At 41.2% G+C, this 22,105-nt stretch overlaps 1 protein-coding gene across 1 annotated transcript in view; it reads left to right on the top strand.

Moving 5' to 3' along the window:
- The window catches only part of LOC122657113 (protein furry homolog), a 63,441-nt gene that overhangs the window by 16,084 nt on the left and 25,252 nt on the right, over positions 1 to 22,105 (top strand). Inside the window, exons 5-12 of the mRNA XM_043851892.1 lie at positions 9,551 to 9,623; positions 9,708 to 9,765; positions 14,013 to 14,108; positions 14,288 to 14,405; positions 14,482 to 14,748; positions 16,445 to 16,546; positions 16,734 to 17,091; positions 17,187 to 17,300. Coding sequence (XP_043707827.1) covers positions 9,551 to 9,623; positions 9,708 to 9,765; positions 14,013 to 14,108; positions 14,288 to 14,405; positions 14,482 to 14,748; positions 16,445 to 16,546; positions 16,734 to 17,091; positions 17,187 to 17,300 — 1,186 coding nt within the window. The remainder of the gene's footprint in view (positions 1 to 9,550; positions 9,624 to 9,707; positions 9,766 to 14,012; positions 14,109 to 14,287; positions 14,406 to 14,481; positions 14,749 to 16,444; positions 16,547 to 16,733; positions 17,092 to 17,186; positions 17,301 to 22,105) is intronic.

Below are 22,105 nucleotides of genomic sequence, written 5' to 3'. Positions count from 1 at the left end.
GGAAAGTGGAAGGCAGTAATGTTGGAAGAAATGCGAGCACTACATAAAAATAATACGTGGGATCTTGTGGCTCTTCCTCCAGGCAAAAAACCAATGGGATGTAAATGGGTCTTCGTGGTCAAACAGAAGGCAAATGGTTCGGTGGATAGGTACAAGGCACGTCTGGTTGCAAAGGGTTTCACTCAGACTTATGGGGTTGACTATTAGGAGACCTTTGCATCAGTGGCAAAGCTCAACACCGTCAGGGAGTTATTATCTTGTGTTGCAAATCTTGGGTGGGATCTCCAGCAGTTAGATGTGAAGAATGCCTTCCTTCATGGGGAGCTTGAGGAGGAGGTATATATGGACATTCCACCAGGCTTCTCTGATGGTAGGACTAGGGGCAGGGTCTGTATATTGAAGTTTGCTCTTTATAGGTTGAAGCAGTCACCTAGGGCCTGGTTTGGCAGATTTCATAAGGCTATGATTTCAGCAGGTTACAAGCAGAGCAATGCTGATCACACCTTGTTTATCAGACGAGTTGGTGGCAAGGTTACTCTTCTCATAGTCTATGTGGATGATATTGTGGTCACTGGTAATGATGATGCTGCAATCAGGGATTTGAAACTTCTCCTTGGCCGTGAATTTGAGGTCAAAGATCTTGGTCCTCTAAAATATTTTCTAGGGATAGAAGTTGCTCGATCTTCAAGGGGCATCTTTCTTTCCCAACGAAAATATGTCATTGATTTATTGACTGAGACAGGGCTGCTAGGGTGTCATCCTTCGGATACTCCTATGGAAGCTACTACAAAACTTAGGGAGAAAGAGGATGAGCCTGTTGACAAAGGTGGTTATCAACGGTTAGTGGGCAAACTAATCTATCTTTCCCACACACGACCTGACATAGCAGTTGCTGTAAGTTTGGTGAGCCAGTTCATGCATGATCCCTATTCCTCTCATATGGATGCAGTCCGTCGTATTTTGAGGTATTTGAAGTCTGCTCCAAGAAAGGGAATTCTTCTATCTCCCAATAGTCATCTTAAGATTGAGGCTTATACTGATGCTGATTGGGCTGGTTCTGCTGGCAGGAAATTTATCTCTGGCTATTGTTCCTTTGTGGGTGGGAACCTTGTCACATGGCGTAGTAAAAAGCAGAATGTTGTGGCAAGGTCCAGTGCTGAAGCCGAGTTTCGTGCAATGGCATAAGGCATTTGTGAACTTCTATGGCTTAGAGGATTATTGCAAGATATCGGTGTTGCTGTCCATCTTCCCATGATGCTTTATTGTGACAATAAAGCTGCCATTAGCATTGCTCACAACCCTGTCCAGCATGACCGCACTAAATACGTGGAGGTTGACTGACATTTCATCATGGAGAAGCTTGAAGCCGGCCTCATTTGTGTTCCCTTTGTGAAGTCTACTGATCAACTGGCTGATGTGTTCACTAAGGGACTGAGTAGCAAGCTGTTTCATCCTATCTTAGTCAAGTTGGGCATGCATGATATATATGCTACAACTTGAGGGGGAGTGTTAAATATATGGGCCAAAATACCGTGGGGCTATTCTGGACTTTTTCCTTTGTTATTTTATTGTTTTTGTATATGTGGTTTAGTCCCACATTGCTCATGTATAGATTTTACTATTTTATTATTCTTATAAATAAGAAGGTGCTTGGGATGAATTAATCATCCAAGCATTCAGCCTAATTCTAATCTGTTAACACTTTCAAATTAAACCCTGTAATGATGTAGCTTTGTTTCCTTTATCCGGTCATCACCCTCATGCACACTTTGAAGTTTGTCCCATATATCCTTGGAAGTTGCACAACCTGCAACCCTTGTAAACTCATTTGAAGACAAAGAATCTTGTAGTGCTTTCAAGGCTTTTGCATCATTTTCAGCATTTTTCATCTCAGCTTCAAGTACAATCTCTGTGGTAGGTGGAGTGTATCCATTTTTAACTGCAAGCCACACACCATACCCAATAGATGTTAGATAAGCCTCCATTTTAATCCTTCAGAAGTTGTAGCTTTTACCATCAAATATGGAATCCTGCTGCCATATCCTTCACTAGTTTCCATCCTGATACAGTCTTAGTGCTAATCTCGAAGTTGTTAGACTTATCTCCTAGGGGAACCAGTGGCTTTGAGTTAGAATGTAGGGAATGCAAGAGAGCAAGAGAACAAGAGAGAAAGAGGTGAGATGAGAGTAGGAGGATGAAGGAGAAGAAGGAGAAGAAGGAGAAGAGAAGAACAAGAGAGATGATGGTAGAATGTTGTATGTTGGAGAGATGTCTCCTCCACACCTATATTACTTCATTAATAATATGAAAGAGACTGCATACACCTCCCTAGGGAGGTAAAAGGTAAAAAAAGAGAAATTACAATACAAAGCAACTAGTTCCTAAAATACCCCTACTACATAAACTCTAACACAAAATGTATGTCATGCATTCCCAGTTTGCATAATAGAGTACCAAACTGAAGAGAAGTAAGTCCTTTGGTGAAGATGTTCGCCAATTGATCACCAGTCTTCACAAAACAGGTGCAAATGCAGTTAGAGTCTATTTTCTCCTCGATGAAACACTGGTCCACTTCGATGTGCTTTATTCTATCGTGTTGCACCGGATTGTGAGCAATGCTCATAGCTGCCTTATTGTCACAGTAGAGCCGCATAGGTTCTTCAGTTTCAAACCCTAACTCCTGAACCAATCATCTCAACCATATGAGTCCACAAACGCCATGAGCCATTGCCCTTAACTCTTCCTCTGCATTGGATCTAGCTACAATAGGCTGTTTTTTTCTTCTCCATGTGATCAAATTACCACCCACAAATGTGCAATAGACAAATGTAGACCTTCTGTCTGAGATGGATCCAGCCCAATCGGCATCTGTGAAACCCTTGACTCTCAAGTGATTGTGCTTGGCATACAATAGTCCTTCCCCTGAAGAGGACTTCAAGTATCTGAGAATGGGGTATACAACATCCAAGTGCCCACTCTTGGGAGCATGCACAAACTGACTCACCACTTCAACAACATAAGAAATATTTGGGCGAGTCATAGACAAATAGGTTAGCTTCCCTGCATCAACATGAGAGGGACCACAATCTTCTCTTAGTTTATCATTCTGTTCAATAGGAAAACTTGCTGGTTTGCAGCCCAACAACTCTCTCTCTTTCAACAAATCAAGAACAAACTTCCTTTGACATATGTTGATTCCTCTTTTGAACCTTGATACTTCAATTCCTAAGAAATACTTCAAGGGACCCAAATCTTTAATCTCAAATTGTTGAGCCAGGTAGGTCTTCAGCCTAGCTATCTTAGCTTTGTCATCTCTAGTCACTACAATGTCATCAACATAGACAATAAAGGCTATAATAGTACCATTCCCATGCCGGGTAAATAAGGTGTGATCAGTTTGACTCTGGGAATACCCATTCTTCATAATAGCTTGCCTGAACCTCTCAAACCAAGTTTTTGGGGACTGTTTTAGACCGTATAAAGCCTTCTTGAGGAGATACACCTTCCCTTTAGCTGAATGGAACTTAAAGCCAGAAGGGGGCTGCATGTATACTTCCTCTTGTAAGTCACCATGGAGGAAGCATTTTTCACATCCAAGTGATATAGTGGCCAGTCTCTATTTGCTGCCAATGATAAGAGGACCCTTGTAGAATTATGCTTAACTACAGGAGCAAATGTCTTCTGATAGTCAATCCCGTACGCCTGATTATACCCATTGGCTACCAACCTTGCCTTATACCTCTCAATCGCACCATCTGACCGATACTTGATTGGGTAGACCCACCTGCATCCAATTGGAACTCCCCCCCTGGAAAGATCTACCAGTTTCCAAGTACCATTCTTTCAAGAGCCATCATTTCCTCAGACATAGCTTGCTTCCACTTTGGGTTAGATATAGCCTTAGTGACATTCTTGGGAATGGAAACAGAGGAGAGGGCAGCAATAAAAGCAAGACCTATAAGAGGGAGAGCATCATAGGAAACAAACTGGGCAATAGGATTAGTGTAAACTCTCTTCCCTTTTCTAACAACAATAGGAAGGTCTAAATTAGAAGGAAGAGAAGAGATATCACTTGATTGAGGAGGATGGAGCTCAAGATGTGGATCCAAAGAGGACTCTTGGCAGGTTTTCTTACCCTTTCCTTTCAAGCTTTCACCTCTTTTGTACACAACAGACTCTTTATCATTGCTAGCATCAACACCTGAATGAGTATCAATATCAATAACAACCCCTTCTTCCACAACAGCCCCTTCTTTGTGTTTCCCAATTTCAAATAGAAACGGAGTAGGCAAAGGTAGGAGGAAAGGGATATCAACAACCTCTTCATTCCCACTATGCTCCCCTTGAAGAGGATGTTGATGAAAAGGAGTAAAGAAAGGTATAGATTCAAAGAAGGTGACACCTTTGGAGAGAAGTCGCCGTCGTGAAGAGGGATGGTAGCACTTATATCCCTTGGTAGAGGAGGAATATCCAAGGAAAATGCATTTGGGTGCCTTGGGGTCAAGTTGAGTCCTAGCAGATTTATTGACATGGACATAACACACATACCCAAAAACCTTGGGAGGAAGAGAGAAAGCAGAAGTGTGGGGAGACAATGTTTCCAAAGGGGATTTGGAACCAAGAAGTTTAGTGGGCATGCGATTGATTAAAAAGGCAGCAGTGAGAAGAGCTTCAAACCAAAAGGTTTTAGGAACGTGCATGCCAAATAAAAGACTCCTAGTGACCGCCAATAAATGGCGATTTTTCCTCTCAGCTACCCCATTCTGTTGGGTTGTGTCAACATTCAACAACACAAGCTACCTGATGGATAATGCCATTATTAGTGAAAAAGTTTTGGAGGCCACCATACTTGTACTCCCCTCCTTTATCAGAACGAACGACTTTGATTTTAGTTTCAAACTTAGTAAGAAGTAAGAACCATCTGATAGAAATTTTTAAAGGCATCATAGACATCACTTTTATGCTTCATCAAGAAGGTCCAAGTGGATTGAGAATAATCATCAACAAATGAATTGAAATAATTCAAGTATTTGGTTAGATAACTTACAAATAGCGGGTTAGTGGCAAAGTTATGGACATGAAGAACAGAGTCAAGAGAAATAGAAGAAGCGACTTGAACAGTAACCGTACTAGAAATAGAAGAACGGAAACCATCATCAATTCTAACCTTATCCCTACCAGAACAAATGTTGTAGGAATCATAACACTTAGACATTCCAGTCATATGGTCTGTGGCACCAGAGTCAATGACCCAAGAGGGTGTAGATGTAGAGGCCTGTAAGGCTGAGGCCGAAGAATCTAACTCTGTAGGAGTAGTGGAAGAGTGGCCTAGTCAAGACATCATCCGGCATAGTGTTGCAATATCATCCTGAGTAAGAGATCTGGTGTCTGTCTGTAGTCCATATGGAGATCCCATAGATGCAACCTTAGTCATCAAAGTACATGCTCTGGCTCCCCCTCTTCTGCTGCCTTGTATACCAGGGGGACAGCCATAAAGTATCTAACATCTCTCTCTAGTATGTCCAGATTTCCCACGGTCGTCACAGCTGAATCTATCCCTATCATTTCCTTGGGGTGGAACCAGGACTCTTCCTCCAATAGTTGACATAATGTAGGAATACACAAAAAAGTGGGGATGATACCCAAACCCAATGGGGAGTACACACTCTACCCAAACAGAGACAGTTCTTCTCAAGTAAGACTTCTCCAAACAACCTCTATCGATTTACTGATCTAGACAGGCTGAAGAAACACACTTACAAGATGGGGGTAATATCCAAATTCAAATGGGAGTATATTCTCAACCCAAAAAAGGTTTTCAAACACTAGTGAACATAGTCCAGCAACCAAAAAAGGCAAACATCTCAAAGAAATTCAGCACCACGACAATCTTGAAAGTATAGCTTCATCACACACCATTAGGGAAGCTCAAACAACATTCCTCAATAACACCAAGCATTGCCTCTTTGTAAAAACAATATCCAAATCAAATTGGGAGATCACACTCAACCCAAATACACAGTCTAACTTCGAGAGAGAAAAAAATCCAGCAAGCAAAACACAAGCTCCAAATGTGAAGAATTTCACTCAAACAAACCCTCCAAAGGGTAACAACATCTCATAACAACTCAAACAACCATATGAGGCATACCACAACCATTGCATTGCTGAAAGGCACCATACATTGCATTCCGAGCAAAAAATAGGGCAACAACACAATTCTGACAGTCCTGGCTGCTTGGAGGAGGATGAGTTGTGCTCCACCAACTCACCTCTTTAGTAACCAAGGCCTTGGGGGGTTGAAAGCCACCCCTTGGGCGACTCTAGCAAGCCCAGCTCCATTCCCAATATTGTTCAACGGAGTAGAAACCAAAAAAGAGAGGAAAAAACTGGCGGTACCTTTTGAACAGTAGATAATTGAGTTGTGGTTCCACAACCCTTCTCTTCAAGAACCAAGGGCCTGTGGAAGTGATAGAGGGGCCTAGGGCCATTCAAATGAGCCCTACCCCAGCTTCATCAACAGCTACATAAGAGAGAGGGAGCCATTCCAACACCGAAATCAGTATTCACGTGAACAATATCATGAACAGTATTTTGAGCTCCTATTGCTACACATACCTCCTTTTGATGTTCCTATGACCTTCTTCCAAGCTTATCTCATGGGTCCCTTTGAGTTTTTCACACAATGGTCTCTTCCTTTTAAACCCCTTTGAAACCTAGGGTTCCAAAGAGAGAGAAATGGAAGCGGAGTACCGGTAGGACGACTCTCAAACCAAAGGCTTCGCTCTGATACCAAGTTAGAATGTAGGGAATGCAAGAGAGCAAGAGAACAAGAGAGAAAGAGGTGAGATGAGAGTAGGAGGATGAAGGAGAAGAAGGAGAAGAGAAGAATAAGAGAGATGATGGTAAAATGTTGTGTGTTGGAGAGATGTCTCCTCCACACCTATATTACATCATTAATAATATGAAAGAAATTACATACACCTCTCTAGGGAGGTAAAAAGTAAAAAAAGAGAAATTACAATATAAGGCAACTAGTTAACAAACTAGTTCCTAAAATACCCTTACTACACAAACTCTTAACACTCTGATACCAATTGTTGATATTTTGGATCAAGCACTTACCGCTACACTAAAACCAATTGGTGGTAGTGGGGTGCAACTTTATTTTTTTATGTAAGGTAAGTGGTTAGTCCCAAGGTCGCGAGGAGATGCTGACCTTCTAAGCCCAACAATGTCCTTTGAAGTGTTTTTCCTTTTGATTCATTGTCGATTGTGGCAAATTAGTGGTCTTTATGTGCTGCTGTTCGTAATCAGTGACTATAAAATAAATGCTATACTAATAAAGAGGGAAGTGCTTTGTCTAATTAAACAGGTGTGTCATCAATATAGCCTTTGAACATTCTTAGCAATGATCTTGGTGATAAGATATATTAATATATAAAGTACAAGAAGAGTTATCTTCAAGATCGCTAATGGGACTTCTACCTCCCTCTAGCTTGATCACTGACATTCCGTAGTTCTCTTTTCTATTGTAGCCTTGTAGGAGCCCGCCCAGCTTACTCCTCAGGTATTCCTAAATCTGCCAAGGTTTCCTCTATTATCTTCCATGGCTCTTGGTTCCCCTCTCCCGAGCCTCTCTCCCTCCCCCCCCCCCCCCCCAAAAATCCTCCCCTTCTGACAAGATCCTTTGGCTCCCCTCCCATATTGGCCTTTTCAGCTCCAAATCCGCATAGAATTTTGTTAGACACCGTGGTCCCCTTGTCCCTTGGCACAACCTTGTGTGGTTCAAAGGTCACATCCCCCGCCACAACTTCACTGTTGGAGAGTCTTTAACCAATGCCTCCCTACCTAAGCTTTCTTCCTACACTGCCAGCTTTCTGTTTCCCCCTCCTGTATCCTTTATTGGAAGGGACATCAACCATCTTTTATTCTCTTGCCCATTTGCTTGCTTAGTTTGGAAAAAAGCCTTTAGACTCCTTTTGGCCCCGTAGTAGGAGACCTTTGCCCTTCTCTAGGGAGTGGCTTTGGATGGATATGTTGTTCTCTGGTAGTTCTATGTGTAATGTTGTTGGTAAGCTTGCGTTCGGTGCCATTATATCTCACATTTGGATGGAGCAGAATCTTCGAAGATGGACTTCCAAATCCCGCTCTCTTGACATGATTTGGAATGCCATCTTTTTTGATGTTAGTTCTAAGATTCACTTGTTATGTCATAGATCTATTGTAGACTCCCCAAGGAACAGGCATATTGTTGTATCCTGGGGCTTACCTCTATCACTTCTTCAGCCTTCTGGCCCTTCCTAGGGTTCGCGGCGTTGTGTAGTTCCCCCCCTCCTCTCCCTCTGTATTTCCCCCTTTTTCCTTTCCCTTGTTCTTCGTTTTGGTAATGAATTTTTTATTCACCCAAAAAAAACAGTACAAGAAAAGCACAATCATCTTGCTCACACATTTGTTTGTAATATGTTGGGCTTTGTTAGAGGGTCATCACTTGGTGTGATGGAAAAGTCTCGTTACTGCCAGCGCAGTGGTGCGGGTTCGAGTTTTGGGAATGATGCTTTCTTTTTATATTTGGGTGTTTTATCTTTCTCCTTGTTCTAGTTTCTCCCTCTTATAAATTTCTCTCCTTGCCAATTAATAAAGCAAAAAATTGTTTTCTACCAGCTAGGATGGTCCTCCCCGCCCTGGCAGGAGGGCTGAAGCAAATTTTATAAAACCAGAGAGGAAAGAGGTACAATTGGTGAAATAAGGCAAGGGATACTGAAATACATAACCAGACATAGAGGCATCCCTATGCAGTTAGGATTGGGCCACCGTATTACTTCACTCTTACCTTACTCTGTTGGAAAGAAATTGTTGAGGCTCCGTCTGGTTGCAAGTGAAATTAAAGGAAAGGAAATGATATTAACATAAACAAATTGAATACTTTGGTAGTCATTACCAACAATGATTGCATTTACTAACCTAAAATTTTCAAAATCTGGTTGGTCAACTTTAGTTATCAATCAAATTTCTTGGCTTTGAATTGGAAAATAAAGATTCCAATTAAAAAGTGTAGTTACCATACATGGGAATATTTGAAGTTGGTTATACAGTCATGATTACAAAATTTGCCATTAAAAAAAATAAATTTCACTTCCCTTCATTTCCCATTGCTTGCTACCAGATGGAGCCTAAGTGAAGGCCTTGTAGAGGAATTGTTATTGATAGATGAAGCAGAGGCCTGGCTCCCTTATAAGACAAGACAGCCTCCATGACCTCTGCATCCTCATAAGCTTGATAATGTGATGAATCTCCTTCCACCTCCCATTGTCGGAAATCCAAGGTGGATTAGAAGTTAAGGCCAAAGTTAGATCTCTAAGCTTAGCCCAAATTAGAATTGGTCAGACCAATTGGATTGGGGTTGGATTGTTTCCGTTAACTTTTGGACCCATATGAATCATGGACACATAATCCTCTCCTTATGCATATCATTCTTTGGTTTTCTTGTCTAGAAAAGCTGTCCATTTATTTTTCTCCAATACTAATGAGGTTCCTGTGTGGAGCCCAGCTTGCAGTGGAATGCATATTTTGCTCAGCATGTATTCGTTTTGTGGAGTGCTGCCCACAGGAGGGGCTTACAGGTGTTTTTTATTTTATATATGTTGCTTCTTGTGTCAGATTTTAATTCTTGCTATTCAAATGACATCGTCTAGTCACTATTTCAGAGAAACTATGGTCGGGGCTTGAAAATTTTGTGTTTGATTGGCTAATCAATGCTGACAGGTGAGGCTGTATTTATGTTGATGTTTAATATCTCTAACTTGCATTTTCTACTATTATCATCAACTGTATGTTCCTTGTATGCAAAATTTCAGCATCATCCTAAGCTTCATTTTCTCTTTCCTGTCAAGATGAGTAATTGTCGAGGCAAAGGTTGCCACGAGTACAATCTGTGATTTTTAATGGCTTTTATGTTTTGGTAATTACATTCTATTCGTGTGTGAAAAGCTATTTTGCTCTTCCAAGTTCTTTAATGAGTATGCGGGTTCCAAGCATTGTGAAGTGTGTTCTTGAGCCCAAGCATCAACCTAGAATATATCAAGCTGCTCAAGAGACTTTGTCATGGAGTGGTGGAGCCGTGGAGTAGAAACTTGAAGATCTAGTCTAGCTATCGATGAGGATTCAAGCAACTCTAACCAAAACTGGAAGATTTATTTTGTTTGCTTGAGTGCATTCCTAGGTTTTGGTTTTCATCTTGTAGTTATCTAGATGATCCTAGGATGTAATGATCCTGTGTGCAAGCTCAACTAATCACCTAAAAGGACTTAAATTGGAATACCTAGGATAGTGTAGACTAACCAAGTCAAAATGGACCTAATGGGTGATATTCATATTGATCTTGATTTAGCCCTCTGGTAATTTTTGTTGGACCTTATTTTGGTTCACTTGGCGTGATATGGGTTTTAACTGGAAGATATGTCCAAGTGATTTGAGCTAAAATTGGTATAAGGCCTAAAATGGCTCTGGCGGTTGATTGAGCGGCTGACTGGATGCTAGGATGAACGGTCGACCGGTACCGAGACCGGTGGTTATTGAGAACTTCTTATCGTAGACGGTCGATATGGCGGCAGACCGGACCATCTGCCGGTGAATGTCCGAGAGGTGTTCATTTTCAGTCTACATGATAGCGGCCGACCAACTTTGTGCAAGAGGTCGATCGGTGTTTGAAAAATTAGTCTGTTAACATAACGACTAGTTTTTTTTTATTTTTATTTTTTATTGTTGGAACTTTCCCTATAAATAGAAAAACATATGGGATTTAAAAGAAAGAGACTTTGGGCAATTGTGGGAAAACTGTCCTGGAATAAAACTTGAAAATCCAAAGTCCAAGTAAAGCTTAAATTTGCGAATCATATGAACTATTGATCGAGTGCTATTGAGCTTCAATTGGAGATTCATATGAACATATGAGCATATGAGCATCTGAGCAAAGGGATCAGATTGTATGAGCTTCAACTTGCTAATCTGCCTAAAGAAGGGGTATCTTGTCTTTTGGCCTTTCGGCCATTGTTATCACTTTTATAATGATTTGTGATGAAGGATATTGAGGCCCTAATTCTTGTGTGATTGGTCACGGAATGATCATTGTGAAAGGTTGATAGATTCTGGAAACCATTGTGGGTTTGATCTCGAGGTGATCATTATGTGAGGGTGTTTCTCCTACCCTGCAAGGAGATTTTGTAGTGAATTTCCAAGTTGGGGGCTGGTTTGGAGAGTAGACGTAGGACGGTATTGAGGCCGTGACAAACCACTATAAAATTGGTGTGCATTCTCTCTTCTTTCCCTATCTCTTCCATTTACTTTATTGTGTATTTGTTTAACTAACGAATCGTTGGAGTTTTGAGAGAGCGCGATAAGAAATTGAAATTGGGCTAAGATTCTGCAGTACCTAATTCACCCCCTCTTGGGTTGCCTATACGATCCTACAGTAATGCTGAAGAATTTTCATTAGATGCAACAGAAGCAAGAAACAAAGTTGTTTTGTCCTTACGTGACAGGAAAACATGTCACTACGCTAGTCTACAGCTTTTCACTACTCAAGTGTTGAATCAGAGGCCACTGTTGCCCCCCCTTAATTTTTCAACATTAACAGAACCCAAAGGTGGCAAGAATGTCATCCTACCATTTATTAAATGATGTCATGCACATTTAGAGAAATTTTTGGGTCAAACATTTTGTGTTGAAAATATCTGTTGACCTGTTTGGTCCCCCTTCTCCTGTCTGACATGAGTAGCTTTTAGGATGAGGATCATCTGATCACATCACATACCATCACAATCCCAACGCTGCGGGCATGGTGGCATTGCCGCGGCACAAGGCTGCAGGCATGGGTGCACTGCTGTGCACAAGGCTGCTGGCATGGCTGCATTGCTTGGCACATGGCTGCGGGCATGGCTGCACTGCCGCACACATGGCTGCGGGCATGACTCCACTGTCCGGCACATGGCTGCGGCGTGACTGCACTGGCAGGCACATGGTTGTGGGCATGGCTGCACTGCTGCGCACAAGGCTGTGAGCATGGCAGACATTGCTGCACTGCCGCACACATGGCTGTGGGCATGGCAGGCATGGCTGCACTGCCTGTTTTTTTCCCCCCTTATCCAAAGAAGGTATTTTAGTCATATCATTTAAGACGCATCCAAAATAGGGTGAAATAAACTAATATTGGATTGGGTAGTTTAGTAATTTTAAAGAGATGTTGGGTGAGACTCACACCTTTGTTAGAAATTAGACCCTCTATGTCAACCCTAACAACCACCACCGAGCACATAAGCAATGTGAGTTTGGAGGTTAGTATGAAATATGAGACGTTTCCTACCTCTTCTTTTTTTTGTGGGAAAAAGATCACTACCTGGTGGTGTTTCCTACGCCCTCTCACAGGGCACCGTGAGATGATGCCTCTGCCCCTTGGGTAGATATCTAGGGTTGCTCACCCATTGGCCCAGACGCTTGTATAGAGACCATGCGACCAAGTAGAGATCTCTTGCCCTTTTTTTTTTTAAATGAAGAGTCTATATATATGGGATGTGCTCGATCAGATTAGATTCTGTTCAGATCTGATTGTTTTTTTTCTCATTTGGTTTGCCTCAGAGACCTCTATCTTAGCCTCTTAGGCTCTATCTTATGTCAGTGTCTCCTCTCTCATGCTCTTTGTTGCTGTCATTGTTGTTATTTTTGTATCTAACGGCTGTTCGTATTGTGGTTATGGGTGGAGCAGTGGCCATGGCTCCTAGAATGATATAGAATGCATGAAAAAAAGACCCTTGATGTCCTCCTTGAAATTTTTTTTTTAAATTGTGTTCCTGCAACATTGATTCTTCTTGTGAACATGAATATCTCTAAGAGCATGGGTTTTCATTTTCCTGATGGCCCACTGAGGAAGGGCTCCCTGGACAGCCCAGGTATCTGCCATGTGGTAGCTAGGATGGGGCCTAGATTTTGTGGACAGGTAGATGCCGAGGTCCTTGCGACATGTCAAATTACAGCTCAAATGGATTTAGCCATATGGCAAAATAAAGTTTTGAAAATCCAGGACTACCAAGAGGGTCATACTAATTTATGGACTATGAACAGGGTGCATGCCAATACATGGAGGGTATATGATTGAATTAGTACTACATGCCATCCCATCCCATTCTTCCACGTGCACGACTAGTTCGGCCACCTAGGTACCCATTCATACTTGGGTAATGCAAAGATCCTTTTCCTATTTCTAAAACAGCAAAACAGTAATCAGCTTTGTCTGATTCATGCACCAGTTGAGTTGCTGTCAGTGCATTCATCACGCAGATAAGGACGTGGAGACTATGTACCAAACAGGAAAATAATAATGCCAGGTGATGAAGCACTTTTTTTTTGGGGGGGGTGGGTACTAGAAATGTAACACTATTAATTGCTAGTTATATATAAATAATGTAATATTTATGAAGAGAAGTAGAAAGAAGGAAGAAGAAGAAGAGAGGAGGAGGAAGAAGAGCTGCTGTGCAAGGTGGAGTCACAGCTGTAAATTAGACTGCCGCCAAGTCATTAATATTAATAGGTTTCAATAGGGTAGAAACCAAAAGACCAAAACACCCCTAAGAGGGAATTGTGAATTAGTTCTAGCGCTAATTCACGACTCCCTCCCCCTTTAACATCGACAACTTCTAACAACAAGGAGAAAAAGGTAACTTGGATATTGTAAACTGTATCTTGCGCCTCTTGGAGAAATTAATTCTTTGCAATTACCTGCTTTGGTATAACATTTAGCACAGTACCGGTTTATTTTTGTTATGGTTTATTCTTTCAATCATTCAATTACTTAAGCATGACAGAGTCAATTGTCTGGACTATGTTTGAAGATCCACACTGAGTTATGAATTCTTTTATCTTGTTTTTTTTCTGGAGAACCATGTAGATTGTAGTACTCAAGGGATTATCATTTTCTCATAATTATTTCTAGGCATTAACTGGATGCTCACTATATGCAGAGTTGTAAGCCAGATTGAATACCCGTCATTGGTTGATTTGAGAGGCCTACTTCTAGACCTAGTTGCTCAACTCCTTGGTGCTTTATCAACAATCAGGTTGCAATCTTCCACATGCTATTTTCATTAAGTGATATTCAGAGTATTAATTCAGTGTGTAAAGTGACGTTTCTCGTGCAAGTATTATTAGATGTTTGCATCCAGAGTTAGCTTTGCGCCCTTTTATTTTTTTCGATCACCCTGAGATCTGACTATTCTTGAAATATCTTCCCTTGTAGGTTTAGTTCTGTCACTGAGCGCTTTTTCATGGAACTCAATACTCGTCGCATCGACACCAGTGTTGCCCGAAGTGAAACACTTAGTATCATCAATGGGATGCGCTATCTTAAGCTGGGGGTATGTGTACCAAAACTCCAGAAGTCATTTTTTAATGTGCATTGAACCGAGAATGTAACCACCAGTTAATTGCTAGGTTAAGACCGAGGGTGGACTGAATGCATCGGCTTCCTTTGTGGCGAAGGCGAACCCACTTAATCGTGCTCCACATAAGAGGAAAAGTGAACTCCACCATGCGCTATGTAATATGCTTTCAAGCATTCTAGCTCCACTTGCAGATGGTGGAAAAGGCCAGTGGCCACCTTCTGGTGTGGATCCTGCCCTTACTCTATGGTATGAAGCTGTTGCTCGGATAAGAGTGCAGCTTATGCATTGGATGGAGAAACAGAGCAAACACATAACTGTAAGTGGGTTTTGTGAATCTCTCTTCTTTTAAAATTGGAAGATCTTGGCCATCTTGTAATCTTGAAGAAAAGCTACCTTATCTACAATTGTTTCTTATACCTTGGAGAAGTATATGTATTTTTTGCATATTTTTTGGGTGCAATCACTTCTTGATGGATATAAGATCAAAGTTCATGTGGTTGTATAATTGAATAATATATAGTCTCACTCTGCTATAGTTGTCACGGTGTCTAGGAGACCCAAGGCGACATTAACAAGGCATCTAGGTGCCGCCTTGACAACTATGCTCTCTGCTTTATAATACTTATGCTTTTGCTAATTGTATATTTGTATGATTGCATCCTTTCTAAGCTTTCCTTGTTGAATAGTTTGCAAAATCATGCAGAACATCATAGTTGTCAAAGCGTTGCCTAGCCTAGGTGTCTAGGTGCCTTGGTCGCCTAGATGGACGCATTGGTCATCTTGTTGGTGTCGCCTTGCATCCAGTCCCCCTCTAACGCCTTGGTTGCCCAGACGTCGTGATAACTATGCAGAACACAGGCCATGCAATGTCCAATGAAAGGAACGAAAAAAAAAGGAAAAAGCACAAAACACTTCTATATATATCCTCTTGCGGTCTGCTACTCAAATATTCTGGTGTTTTTTTTCCTTCCATAACCCCAAAACATATGGGGCTAATTGGTCACAAAGTCTTTCTTATCCCTTCCTAGAAATGGGATCTCTTCCCTCCTCACCAACTACCCAAAACCAAGGGGCACCCATAGTGGAGAAAATATCCCAGTCAAATAAAATTAGGATATGAAAAATCTCGACTGCTCAAAGTCCTAAGAAACAATGGACCAACACTTGGATTATTTGAAATGAAACCGACCTTCAAAATGAGCCTTCCTTACCTTTTCTAATTGTAAAGATTCACAGCTGTGCACTGGATTGTACTTCGGTAATGCTGACCATTCATATTGTTCTTGGACGTATTACACCTTCCTTTGATAGCCTTCATGGATCATATACACATCAGTAATCTTCCAAAACTGATATGGTCTCACTTCCATACACTTTGAATTCAATGAATTCTTTGAAGTGCGCAGAAGCTTTGAAAAATGAAAATCCTCTTATGAAGATAAGCTTTGTAGCCTCCCTGAATTACAGCTTTCCCAACCAAGTGGGTTTGAAGGTATTTTTACACACTTTCTCTATGTACGCTCCTCTTCTTGTGGATGTTCTTATTTCTCCACGAATTCATATAGGATATTGACTTTTTAAACCACATAATTATATACCTTTTCCTGTAAGTGATATCTGTGTTGTTGGAAAATCATACTTTATTACCTAGGTATCTATTCATAACGTCATATATGGTCTTATGATAGTTTCACTTCGTGAGATCATGTTTTTATTTTGTCTTGTGGCTTTCATATCCCCCCCCCCCCCAATACTGAACTTATCCTGTGTCAAACCTAAAGAAGTCAAGTGAAATCTGCCCTGGCCTGTTTATATTTAAATAAATGGACCGCTGAAACTTGATTTATCTTGTGCTCTCTCAAGCCATACTATGTTGATTCAGTCTGATCACTGATGTAGAAACATTAATTATATATGGCCATTTTTGCTACTAGTTCTTTGTACCTGGTTATTTCCTTTTGACATTTATTACTGTAAACCTCTCAGCCTGAGAATATATTTATTTTTTCTAGGTTGGCTACCCTTTGGTGACCCTTCTTCTCTGTCTTGGTGATCTTCAAACGTTCAACAGTAACTTTGGTCCTCACTTGGAACATCTGTACAAGCTTCTTAGGGTAAGCTTAATGAATGTCTTTTGTGACAACACAGTGGGACAAGCAGCAGTGGCTGATGTGATCCTTTAAATTTGTTAACTAGTTCTTATTTCTCTATGTTCTATCAGTTTGCAAGGATCTAAGCATCTTCTTTTATCTTCATTCTTTCTTTTTGGTATCCATATGATCTATTTGTTATCTTATGCAGGACAAGAACCATCGCTTCATGGCCTTGGATTGCCTACATCGAGTTGTAAGATTCTACTTGAACGTTTATGCTGATTACCAACCCAGAGATCGTGTATGGGACTACCTAGACAGTGTGACCTCACAATTGCTGACGCTTTTGAGGAAAGGAATGCTAACTCAGGACGTGCAGCATGATAAACTTGTTGAGTTCTGTGTTACAATAGCAGAAAGTAACCTAGATTTTGCCATGAACCATATGATACTGGAATTGTTGAAGCCGGATAGTCCGAGTGAAGCCAAAGTCATTGGCCTACGTGCTTTGCTTGCCATTGTCATGTCTCCTTCAAGTCAGCATACTGGTCTAGAAGTTTTCCGAGGTAATGGGGGAGGGGACCAAGGTGTTCGTAAAATCTAATTTTTATCTCGTTTCTCTAAAGGTTTTAACTTGTCTCTTGGATTCTAACCCTCAAAGGTCATCAAATTGGACACTACATTCCAAAGGTGAAGTCTCAAATTGAGTCAATCTTAAGGTCTTGCCACAGAATCTATTGTCAGGCTCTTCTTACTTCTTCAAAGACTACCATAGGTAATATTGTTTTAGCTTCCCTGTTATCTAGTTTGTCAAACCATGGAAAGGTGATGATATAATTCTTAAGGTCTTCTTCTATGGACTGAAAATTATTAGCAACTCATTACCTATATTGATAGGACATCTTAGAAAAGTCTCTACTCTCTGGTGATGGGTTTCCAGAAGCTTAAGGGATAAGGTTCAGAAACTCAGCTGAAAACCAGAATCACAATTACAGGTTTTGAAACCAGATTTAAAGAGAATTAATAACAGAAAATCAAGGTTCAGATATGGTCCAAAAGCTGGTCAAATATTCTATTCAGATTAAAAAGTAGAATATCAAAACCTGAAGTTAATCCAATGGTCTGATTTAAAGTTACAGAAGAATCCTATTTGAGATAGGACTTTCCAGAGCTACGAACTGATTGCAGTAATTGGGGTGACTTCAGGGCAGCAAGTAGATGTAATCAAATTAAGCCACAACAGTGGGAAAACTCAGAATTAATATTAGAATGATAATCTGAGTTATAAAGTTAAACAGAATTCAATAAAAGCAACTGGATGTTAGGTAAACAAACCAGAAAAATCAGAAATCCTATAAGTGATAGGACTCTAATGTTCTGACGTCTGATTGAACTTAAACAATAGGTAGGTTCAGAATAGGGTCCGATTGTGATATATGAAATCAGAATTTAGTTCTTAGCAGTATTAACTAAGAAATAGGGATTTGCAGCAGTAAAATTTAAGGTATAACTGGACAGAAACAAAGAGTTACTGACCTGATTGATGGAGCAAGGTTTTAGGACTCGGTTTTGCCCCTGGTTTCGCCAGGCCATGAAAACAAGTTCTGCCGAGATCTCGGCGAGATGGTTTAGTTTTTCCCGTCTCAATTCGGTGGTGGGTTTTGGTGGCCATATGGCCAAGATAGGTCCTGAAACTTGACATTCATGCTATTTTAGGCCTTCTAAACACAATGGAAACATTAGTTTTTATAAATTCGAACCCAAAATGGTACTTTGACTTCGGACCCTAAGTTGGTAGTCTACGATGTTCGTGAGGTCTACCCTATCGGCTATTCCACACAATATTTAGAATACATATAATTAAAGTAGAGGTGTAAAACAATTTAAATAAGCATTAGGATTTAAAAAACATCAAACCACAAACCATCTAAGCATTAGGCATTATATTCATAATCATACATGGTGATGGTTCGACGGTTTGTTAATAATTGTTGGAACCTTGGAAAGAGACAAAGATTAAACAAATACAAGTGTAAGTGTGTAACAAGTCCTACCATTTGAGAGTAGCTAATATTGAATGAATGTCAGGTCGGATCATCAAAACAACCTTCTTGTTGTTGTTGTCAAATCAAGCTCTGCTGTAATTGAATCACAAATGCTGGCCATGACATATTATGCTGGAAGTAATGCTCGAAGTCGTCCACAACAGTCCTATAAACTGAATCATCAACGTACTGGAGGTACCCTAACCTAGGGTATATATCTTCGAAACGTAAGGAACTTGATCGAGAGCCATCGCTACTAGATTGTGCCCGTGGAACCCGAACCGGCACCGACATGTATGGTTGAGGGGCTAGGAACCCAAAGATGCTTTCCACAAATCCTAACCCAGTGTATGACTGACCGTCATACTCATAGACATAGGGCAATGATGATGAAGAGCTGGCCTGCCCAAAGGCCCCAAACTGAGCATACCTAGTATAGTGACTATACTCGAAACTGGTGCTCCCCATGCCATATATGGATGATGGTGCACGCCATTGCTCCCCAATGGTGAATACCACTCTCCATATTCATGCCTCCAATATTGTCGGTCAAGCACTCAAGCTCCTGATCGTGTCATCCATGCTATCTTGCTGGTCCCCAGCTGAAGGTGTGAATCAGGCACGTGAGCCTCTTTTGTAGGCAAGTCCACCATGGTCCTCATCCTGTATGGTATGAGTGTACTGAGTCTCTCCTGTGAAGCGTACAGGCTCAAGCTCAGGCTCTGGCTCCTCTGGTAGTGATACCTCTCGTGTATACCCCCATGATCATCTCAATCATCCCTATCACCATCATCACTATGATCACCATCACCATGATCACCATCACTACCATCATCATCACCACTGCCAATACCCGAACCTGACAACTCAGGGTTCTCCTTGTCAACTCCACTAACTTGAGATTCGAAAGGTCGGGGTGTGTAAACGCACACGACCCTCGTGAGACGACATATACTCATCTACGTCAGTACCCATCTGAGTAGCTATCTCTGGTCCGGCCTACCCCCTGCCTGATCCATAATTGGCTCACCTCAATCCCTCACCCACTGGTGTAGGTGATCCTCCTCCTCATCTAAGTCAATCTGGAAAACATTGGGAAGTTCGATTGGCACGTTATCATCCTCTATGGCTTGGTGTATGTGCTTCATCTTCAATCTCATGTTGTAATGCACAAACACCAACTGCTCTAATTGTTTATGACCCAGTCGGTTCCACCTCTTGCTGTGGATGAGTGAGAATGTACTCTAGTTGTGCTTGCATCTGGAGGCGGAACAAGTTTGAGATAGCACCTTGATTGGTACCATTCTTAAGTGAGGCGCATTTTTCCCATAAAGGACCCACCATTCGCCTGCATTAGAAGTTTAGAATATTAGGATGATTTATAGGCACATGATTTAAATGGAGACAAGATGATATCATGACAAATAATGTAGTGGACCTACTAGGGTCTGCGGTTTGTTTACTATTCATTACAGCTTCACGATTGAAACTACCAACCCTGAAGACCTTTATCTATGTTCATTTCGAACATCCCTTGGATTAGTACACAATATAGTAAACTACTATTAATAAGTAAGTACCAAGTACCAACTCTCACTTCATTGTTGCATTTTGACTGCTCCTTAGATTTAGGGACCAATTTTGCCACCACTAACTCCACTGCTTCTATCAGTGCATCATCCAGCCCAAAGTTATACTTGTATTGATACCTTGGATTGAGATAGTATGCTGAAAATTCCATAAATAATTTGTCAGTGTTTATGAATATGTAAAATTGTAAATTGAATGTAAATTAAATATCTTGGACTAAACATATAAAAGTATAAAACTCACTAGCTTTATATAGTGGATGGGATAAGTGCTTCTCCCATTGGTCCTCAATGATTTTGATATACCCCTTCCCACCTCTAGGGGCTGCTGCTCTCATTCTTTCTTTCATTAGTTGCATGGCAACATACACATGTGGCAAGGCCAGCTTCTTCTCTGTGTCTATCATCTTTAAGACCCTTACCACTGGATCCAATATAAGAATGATCCTTCTCAACTCGCCAAAATTGGTCACTGGAGATGGTAGTCTATGCCCTACCCCCTGGTGAACTCGACTCTCCCCAACTAAACCACTCCTCGCCAGTAAACTTAGATCTCAAGCCAACCATCTTATCTTGAAAGCTTTACAATGCAATGTAGTTGGTGGCAAATCGAGTAATGCTAGGCCTCACCAAATCCCCTCCGCATTTGTTCCTTAATAATTGTAAAGAATATCCATGGTTATACACAAATGTGGTCACTTGTCTTGCTTGCTCGACCACACCCACTATCAAGGATTTTTTACCCATTTTTTTAAGCATGAGGTCAATGCAATGGGCTGCACATGGAGTCTAGTAAATATGCATCCTCTTACCTTTTCTATTCATCAATTTCTCTTCTGCCTTCTTAAAATTACTCCCGTTGCCCGTCACTACTTGGACAATGTTTTGTGGCCTTACTTCTTCCACAACTTCTTTCAACAACTTGTATATGTATATTGCATCCTTTCTCTCCTTGGATGCTGACTTTAAGAAGATGGTCTTGCCATCAAAATAGACCATGAAGTTGAGGATGGACTGTCTAGTGGGTCCAGTCCAACCATTGCACATAATAGTGACTCCATAGTTCTCTCATTTCCGCTTTAATGAGTTGATGTACTCTTCAAGCTCCTTCTTTTGCTTGGGCAAATACACATTCATCAATTCCCATGGAGTGGGCCCCTTCACTCATGGGCGTGCCCTCCCAACAATGTCAATCATAGCCTGATAATATGTCCCCTAAATAGCATTAGCGGGGATGCTATGATAGAAGAACTTGGACATTGCATCACCAACTTTCGCTTTCCAACCATGAACCACCCCATGTTTGTGTTATAGTTCTTTGTTTGGTGTCTTGCTGATTGTATATAAGGGGATCTTGGGAAAGAATCTCAATGGGATCGGGATTGAAGGATGGGGGTAGGGGTGGGGATGAGGATGCAACTCCCTTCATACTCTGTGTTCTCCTGAAAGGCAAATCCCTCTTCTTCCTCCTCTCCCCTGCCGGTCGTGCGTCTGATCCAGCTGGTCTTGAACTAGAGCCACCTGATCCTCTGCACATCTTTGTAGCCCTAATCCTTTCCATCTCAGCTGTCATCCGGCTCTCAGCCAAGACTTTTTGGTACCATTTCCACTCTACCTGTGACTCAAAAATCAAAATCCTCCCGCCTAGCCATGTACTCATCATTTTGTGGCTGTGGGTGTCTCTATAAGATTGCCTCATGAAACTCTTCCTATGCCCTTTGCTTTTTTGCCTTCTTTAATCTTCCTCCCTTCAAGTGTTTAGATATGCTGTATTGCACCTCATAAGGAACTTGTGTGCATTTGGCCACATCCTTATACCCACTAGCCAGATGCTACTTTAATCTGGTAGCCCCTCCAGAATTTAGAATTTTTTCTACAATAGTAACATCTTGACCTTTTCTTGTCATTTGACATTGGCTCTCAATGCAGCCATGCTATATCTCCAC

Source organism: Telopea speciosissima, chromosome 3 (genome assembly GCF_018873765.1).
Source record: "Telopea speciosissima isolate NSW1024214 ecotype Mountain lineage chromosome 3, Tspe_v1, whole genome shotgun sequence".
Lineage (NCBI taxonomy): Eukaryota > Viridiplantae > Streptophyta > Magnoliopsida > Proteales > Proteaceae > Telopea > Telopea speciosissima.
The sequence above is the reverse complement of the archived record's forward strand: the minus strand, read 5'-3'. Positions and strand labels throughout refer to the sequence as shown.